The sequence below is a fragment of the Barbatula barbatula genome (genome assembly GCF_947034865.1).
Source record: "Barbatula barbatula genome assembly, chromosome: 1".
NCBI classification, from domain to species: domain Eukaryota; kingdom Metazoa; phylum Chordata; class Actinopteri; order Cypriniformes; family Nemacheilidae; genus Barbatula; species Barbatula barbatula.
In genome coordinates this window covers 30309863-30318301 of record NC_136766.1, presented here as the reverse complement: position 1 = coordinate 30318301, position 8439 = coordinate 30309863, and the positions used below count along the sequence as shown (strand labels likewise).

General features: G+C 38.6%; 1 protein-coding gene across 1 annotated transcript; it reads left to right on the top strand.

The window, feature by feature from the left end:
• Positions 1-1135: 1135 nt before the first annotated feature.
• gal3st3 (galactose-3-O-sulfotransferase 3) lies at positions 1136-8172 on the top strand (the record flags this gene model as incomplete). The annotated part of the gene is made up of 2 exons (XM_079451901.1): positions 1136-1230; positions 3863-8172. 2 exons carry the CDS (start codon positions 1136-1138, stop codon positions 5121-5123), a joined length of 1356 nt encoding a protein of 451 aa, XP_079308027.1. The 3' UTR covers positions 5124-8172.
• Positions 8173-8439: the final 267 nt, after the last annotated feature.

Sequence of the window (8439 nt, the reverse complement as noted above, 5' to 3'; positions counted from 1 at the left end):
TGATTTGCAAATCATTTTTATTTTGATATGCTAACCACAACCTATAGGCTAAACACAGTTTCAAAGCCACACAGGTAACAATGGTTTAGTGACACTTTATTCTGCAAGTTGACGAGAGAGGATTGCCAATTTAACCCTGGATGTGTGGAAGATCATTTTCTTCATTTTTTCCCCTCTTTCCTCTTAGAAAACAAGGAGACCATCTTGTGTCTCTGTGTCTCACATTAGTCTTTATGTTCCACTACTTTAACTTTTAACTTATTGTTTTCAGAAATCAATTTCTGTAAATATTTGTGTTCTGTAAGTGTAATTTGAACAGAGTAGAAAGCAAACTCTGTGCACATGCGGTTAAGTCCATTAAACCATCATTGACATTGAGTAGTAAGAGAGCTTATCCTTCTGTAATGCTAATGCTAATTAAACTACAGTAGTATCAGGGCTGGATCAGTAAAAATAAAGGCAGGTTGTGTAAATGTGTCATTCGATATGGTGAAATGAAAGGCAGGTGGAGATGAGATAAGTGTAATTAGAAGCTGAGGTAAAGAGTACGTGTGGATGTTTTCCAAGACCTTGTTAGTACTAGACAGGTAACGCAGTTACAAAGTAAATATGTGACAAGTCTATGTCTTATTTCAGTTTTTGGCTTTGTCCTGGAGTATGTTTTATGACCCATATCTTCTAAAAGGTGCTCCATTTAATAGGCACTGTAATTTGGTTAACAGTACTCTCTTACAAGATGGCTATTTAAACGAAGATGATTGTTGGGAGATTCATGCCGGGGCATTTCCACAGGCTGATAGAAGAATTGAAGCTGTATCATTAGAATTTCACCAGTACTTTAGAATATTTTGAGAAAGACTTGGGAAATTTTTGAATGTACTTTTTCTAGTGACTTATAATCGATGGAAAATCTACCACATTTTAACAGCCGTTGGTTCATATGTAAATGTTTACTGCACTGATTTGTTTTTGCAGAAAATTATGTGTGAATGGGCATTTACAATTCCTAGTATGAATTAATTAATTAATTTTTAATTGAAAAGAAATAAATGTTGGTTATGAATGTGTTTTAAACGTATGTTGAAGTAATGTTCACCTAAAATACCATTAACTTCTCTCCTTTTTGTTGCAGTGAATGCAGCTGGAGATGTCTCAAAAGAAGATATTTCTAGTATTAATAGCCATCAGTACTGTGAGCCTGCTTCTTCACCATGGAGGTCACTTGAACTTGTAAGAATCTCAGAAGACTGCTCCTTCCATCTTTTCCTACCTCATTGATGACCGTAGATCAAGAAAAGAAAAACTAAATGAGTCTATCGACTGTATCCTGAATGATTATTTTCTGTAAAAAAGCCAAGAATTTAGACCAGCACAACCTCCAGTATTTCCTATTAAGTAGTTGATGAACAAAAGAAAAGTATACTGGTTTGGATAGATATGACTGTAAATTAGAAGCTTTTTATACTGTATCGGTTTCCCAGCCCCTATTTTGCAGCTAGTGTAGCTGGTCCCCATGCCTTGCCAAGAAGGTGTTAAGCTGGCAGGAGCATAGATATGTATAGATGCATGTTCAACTGCTCCAGATATGTAGATGCGTCCTCCATTTTAGAACAGTCCACTGACTTGACTCACAGTTTGCCAAGGTGCCACAACACTGCATTACCCCTCACTGTAAAAACAGTGTGATAACCATTTTCTGTATTGTGTTATGTGAAACATAAAAGTAGTGTTGGGTTTAATAAATAGCAGATAACGATTGTTAATCACATGTACCTTATATAAATGCTGAAGTGATCATGGACAACTTGGCAGGGTTGCCAGATCTGTGCAATTCCAATCTAAACTAGCTTAATAAAATTCCACAGAAAGACTTGGCAACCCTTCAGACTGGCTCGCAACGTTTGAATATTGCAGACGATCAGGGGTAATAATTATTGCAGAGGGGAAATAATTATTTTATCCCCTGCTGATTTTGTAAGTTTGCCTGCTTACAAAGAAATGAATGGTCTATAATTTTTATGGTAGGTTTATATTAACTGATATAAACCGAATATCAACCCAAAAAACAAGGAAACAAAATCATATAAAGGTTATAAATTGATTTACTGATTTCAATCAATGAAATAAGTATTTGATCCCCTACCAACCAGCAAGAATTCTGCCTCCACAGATTGGTTGGAGGTGCATATATGCACAACAGATTAGTCCTGACACTTTAAGAAGTACCCAAAGTCAGCTTGTTATGTATATAAAAGAATCTGTATCTTCCATTTCAACCTCTCCATCACCATGGTCGAGACCAAATAGGTTTTAAAGGATGTCATGGACAAGATTGTAGACCTGCTCAAACCTTAAATAGGCTACAGACAAACGCTTGATGAGAAGGAGACAACAGTTGGTGCGATTATTTGGAAATCGACGAAATACAAAATAACTATCAATTTGCCCTTGGTCCGGAGCTCCCTGCAAGATTTCCCCAATGGGGTAAAGAGGTTAAAGGTTAAAGATCAGCCTAGAACTCCACGGAAGAAGCTTGTTAATGAGATCAAGACTGTTGGGACCACAGTTAGCAAGCAAACCGTTGGTAACGCGCTATGCCACAATAGATGGAAATCCTGAAGCATCCGCAAGGTCCTCCTGCCCAAGAAGGCCTGGCTCATCTGAAGTTTGACAATGAACATCAAAGTGATTCAGAAAAGGCTTTGGAGAAAGTGCTGTGGTCAAACGGGAAGAAAATTGACTCCTGTTTTTGGAGACAGAGAAATGCTGACTATGACCCCAAGAACACCATCCCTACAGAGCAACAGAGTGTTGGAAACATTATCCGAAAGGGCCTTTTCTGTGCTACGGGTACAGGGGCAGAGGGATGAGCTAATGTACCGTAAAATCTTGGGCAAGAACCTCCTCCTGTTAACTAGATCACTGAAGATGGATCGTGGACGTGCCTTTAACATAACAAAGACCTAAAACATACTGTCAAGACAACCAACGAGTGGCTTAAGGAGAAGCACATTAAATGTCCTAGCCGGTCTCTAAACCCTAGTCCTATAGAAAATCTGTGAAGGAGGCTAAAACTCTGATTTGCCGAGGATTGGACAAAAATGTATCCTGACACATGTGCAAACCTGGTGACCAACTATCAGAAATGTCTTACCTCTGTGCTTGCCAACAAGGGTTTCTCCAGCAAGTACAAAGTTATGTTTTGCTGTGGGATCAAATACTTATAAATTGATTTTCATTTCAGTCAGTGAAATTAAATTACTTTTTTATAAACTCTTCATTTCTTTGTAAGCAGGCAAACTTACTAAATCAGCAAAGGATCAAATATTAATTTATATATATATATATATATTAGGGGTGTAACGGTACATGTATTCGTATCAAACCGTCACAGGCAACATTCCATATATAGTCATCATTCTTATGCCCTACTACCTTCGAAGGGTAGAGCCCTTGGAGTTAAGACTGGTCAACAGGGCATTTAGAATTCATTTTGCAAACGTCAAAATGAATATTTCCTCGCTTCCTTTGCCAAGTGCACTCCAAACCTCTAAATAATGGCACGTAAATGCCCTGTTCAGTCCAAAGTCAAAACTCCAAGGGCACTGCCCTTTGAAGGTAGTAGGGCATAGGAATGATGTTACGCGGTACAAATATGCGTACTGTTACACCCCTTATATATATGTACATAGTATTTATGAATAGGAGCTCAGAACATTTGTGAAACCATTAAGCAAGTGGAAACCAGGCACCCTAGACCTTTCAGTCACCATCATGTCAGTTGATAATTTATATTTAATAATAATTGAAGGCTGACTGTGATGGCGTTAATTCTCTTTGTTTTCTGTTCATCTGTCTGTAGAACATTGGAGGCCTTCTGGTTGGGGTGTCCATCCTCTACACTTTCCTTTACCCAGAGCAGTAGTGGTCCTACTCCTAAACACACTAGTGTTGCCTTCTTGAAGACACACAAAACAGCCAGCTCCACTGTGCAGAACATGCTCTTCCGCTTTGCTGAACGTAACAACCTCACCGTGGCGCTACCCGTTACCACCTGTGACCATCAATTCTGCTATCCTCGGCCCTTCAGTGCCCACTTCGTCCACCCACATACAACACCTCCGGACATCATTACCAATCACTTACGGTTCAGCCGGGCAGAGCTACAACGCCTCATGCCCAACAACACAGTGTACATAACAATATTGCGGGAACCAGGAGCCATGTTTGAGTCTCTGTTTAGCTACTATAATCAGTACTGCCTTAGCTTTAAACGCGTTCCAAATGGCTCTTTAGAAACATTTCTGGATCATCCATGGAGCTACTATCGACCAGAAGAGAAGGATTCGATGTACGCAAGAAATACGCTGACCTTTGATCTAGGTGGCGACAAGGACCGCACATCATCAGAAACGCCGGCGTATGCAAAGCGGTTTGCCGCCGAGGTGGAGCGAGTGTTCTCGTTGGTAATGATAGCAGAACACTTTGATGAATCGCTAGTGCTACTACGTCGCTTGTTGTCATGGGACCTCGACGATGTACTGTATGTCAGTCTTAACATGCGGACCCCCGACTCTAAAAGCAGCCTTTCTGGCGAAATAACAACCAAAATCAGAGCCTGGAATGCCATAGACTCCGTACTGTACGATCACTTCAATGCCTCATTGTGGCGGCAACTAAGAGCATTGGGACTAGCATGCGTCGAGCGGGAAGTTCAGTTGTTGCGTCAGTCTCGGGATCGGCTTGTACGTGGCTGCTTCGGTGGACATTTGCCACCACTTCGCTCGGCTTCTCAAATCACAAATAAGGAATTACGGCCCTGGCAGCCGAGTTCCAAGGTAGCGATTGTCGGGTACGATTTACCAGTCAATGCCTCACACAAAGGCCACGTGCCTCCACGAGATGACTGTTTAAAGATGATAATGCCAGAAGTGCAGTATACACGGCTGTTACTCCGATCAGAGTCGCTGCGTTATCGGAAGCGATTTCTGCGGAACTCCCAGCAGACTTTACACTCCGCTGGACAGGTTTGGGTACATAAAGAGTCTCAGAGTTTGCTACCGCGACCATCAGGGACTATGGCTCGGAGCACCAGAGGGGCAATGACCAGCATAAAAGGATAGTTAAACTGTGTTTATTCCTCTCTTGAGTTGGACTGCAGGTAGATTTTCATGAGATGTTGGAATTACTTGAGGTCAGACCTCATCTGTATGGCATGAATGTGAGCACACACTCAACTCTTATTCTAACAGTTGACACAATCTGTGTGTTTGTGTGTGTGTATTTCTTAAAATGAATTATATATTCAAAAATATATTCTCAAGGCGTAAAAGCAACATGGGACATCTCTTAATTTAAAAAGACCATTTCTGCTTGTTTACTCCTTTCTATTTAAGCCCCTGTGTTTTTACTACACTGACAGTTTAGTAGATGTTTTTTAGCTGGTCTAAATGGTTGATCATTTATTTTACCAGCTGATGGGGTGGGGTTAACCTTTTCGGATCATTTTAGTCAAGCTGGTTTGACCCTTACCAGCAACAAACAAGCTATTATGACCTTGAGCCTTTGTCTACTGTAGAATATTTATTTTTGTTTACCAGGCCTCTTGTAATAGAAGATTTACAGCTGAGCAAGTGCACCTTGTAATACATGCTGAGACTGCACCTGAGCCATAAGACGTACTGTATCTGTAGGTGGCATTGTGTGTTAGTGATGATGCAACCTTCTCAACGTACCTAATTTAATTTCTACCCTCTCCTTGGGCAGTGCTTGGGTAACAAAGCCCTACATTTAAAACAATAATCATTAACTAGATGCTGATAATAAGTGATGAATGAAATGCATAGGCAATGAAGAGTTAATCTGATAAGTTTTCTTTTTTTTCTTAAGTGTTCTCAGTTTTTGGGATAACGCTTTATGGTGCCGTGTACTTATGTTGCAAATATGTCATGTTTATGGTTTATATTAGGAAATAAAACTCTACATTGTTAAAAGAATCGAACAGAATTTCGATCTGTAGGAGGAACCAATGCCATGAGTTTGTGCTGAAACATATTGTACCTTAATCAATGGCAAAACAGAGGTCAGTTTGGGGAGCCGGTTGTTATTTTTGCTATTCTGTCTGACGGTTTAGAAATTACACACTGTTGTTTGAAATCTGAAACATTTGCAGTCACGTATGTCGCTGGCCTAACCTCCGACAATGTGATCTGAAGAGTTGCAATGGTGGAATGTAAAACCAAAGTCAAGGTTGAAAATTTGAAGTTGACTATTTGACTTTGTAGGACTCTACAACACTACATCACTTTCATTAAAGCAACCAAATAGAAACTAAATACCTCACAGCCTCTAGAACATACATTTAATTTTCTAATACTGATTGTTTGCCATCCAACACCTTTGCTGGAAGGTTTCTTGAGGAACCTGAGGCTAGAGGAACACCAAGAACATGGACAAGCTTGCTGCTTTCATTCAAATTTTCCAGCAATAAGAATATCACAAATTCCACTCCTCTTTGTCCTAAAGAGATTTTATTCTGTTATCCTGAATGTAGAAGACATTTTTTATACATCATCATTTGATAAAAGACTCTCACTGGCATATTTTTAATAAAGCCATATTGTATTTTAGAGAAATTTGTGTTTTTGAGCAATATTGCAATGGTATGCAATTCTGTATACCGTAATGTAATTACTAGTCTCACTTGTAGATTACAAATAAAGGAACATAAATCAAAGTGACAACAGGCAAAAATGATTATCCTCCCATGAATCATGAATCAGCTTCCATCTTTCAGAGTGGTCTAGAAGATGCCTATATAATATACTTTAAGTAGTCTGGCATTTAATTGACATGGATCTCTGCTGTAAACCATTGTATACCATCCATATACAAGGTGTATACAGTTTAGCATTCAACCTCCTAAAGGGATAGTTCACCTAAAATAACATGTTGTCATCATTTACTCACCCTCATTTCATTCTAAATATGTGTGACTGACTGACTTATACAGAACACAACTAATATTTAAAAAAACTTTGGTAACCAAACAACATTTGCACCCATCGATTTCCATTGCGTGGACACAAAATTGACATTTACATTTACATTTATTCATTGGGCAGACGCTTTTATCCAAAGCAACTTACAAGTAGTTTTTTTTTACAGTGACACATTACTGCAGAGCAATCAGGGGTAAGGTGCCTTGCTCAAGGGCACTTCAGTCATGACCTGCTGGCACTGAGATTAGGATCAGCAACCTTCTGATCACAAGCCCAACGCTCTAACCCCCAGGCCAACACAAAATGTATCCAGCTCTTTACCAACAATTATCTATATTATCTATATTATCTCTGTAAATCATTTTGGGGTAGTCATTGTAGAAGTGACCTCTGTATTCTCTACGAACAAAAAACACCTTGAGAGAGATTGGAGATATGCACATTGAAATAGATAATGCGTATTTCAATTACTTGCACAATTAAATTTACCATGCCTTCACAGAATATTTTGTGTCTCACAAAATGTACATCTCCAGCCCATCTGAATGTGTGTTTAAGTATTTGGGTATTAAGTATTCAATTTTGTTCCAATCCATTTTGAATAATTTCAAAAAATTTCCTCAGAAGAGCAGAGCATAGCTACAGATTGCATTTGTGCCTATCCATTAGGTATTTAGTAGTATAAATAAAATATATTTCAGTTTTAATGGCAAGGACAACAACCGAATTCTGGGTAAAATGAGCAGCAAACTCATTCTTTGTTCTTGTTTGAGCTATAATGCAAGTAGATGATTTGAAGACAAAGAATTAAGTGTGTTGTCATCTTTTAATGTAAAACGAAAACAGAATTACAAGTTATATTGTATACAAAGCACAAAAAAGCTGCTGTATATTGCTATCGTGTGAACATTTCGAAGACTGTGAAGACAGAATGAGATTTATTCAGTGGCATTGAGTTTTTCTGTGTATGAAACTGGCAACATGTTGTACCTTTACATGACACTACATTCTGTTCCGTCAAATGTATTCTTTTATGTATTTATTTAACTGCTACATTAAGTAATCTTTTTAAATCTGTTTAGGGGCTTTGAATTTAATGCTTCTGACAATCTCAGTTTGGCTTTTTAAGCCGTGTGAAGAGGGATGTAATAATATTGACCATTAAATCTGGAAAACAATCTTGTTGTGCTTGTGTGCTTTATTATTATTTTTGTTCATATTTAAAAGGCTAACAATTTATAAGAAGTGTGACCTGACCCCAATATTTTTCTAATTTATCAAATGGGGTAATCTGAGCGAAAATAATACATATATCAACCCAGCCTCATGGCAGTTTGTGACATAGCCAACATTCTATTGATGTGTGTTCATGAGCACAAATTTTAGCTTTTTCCTGTAAGTCAGAACAACCTTTTTGTCGTGTCACGAATCAGTAGAT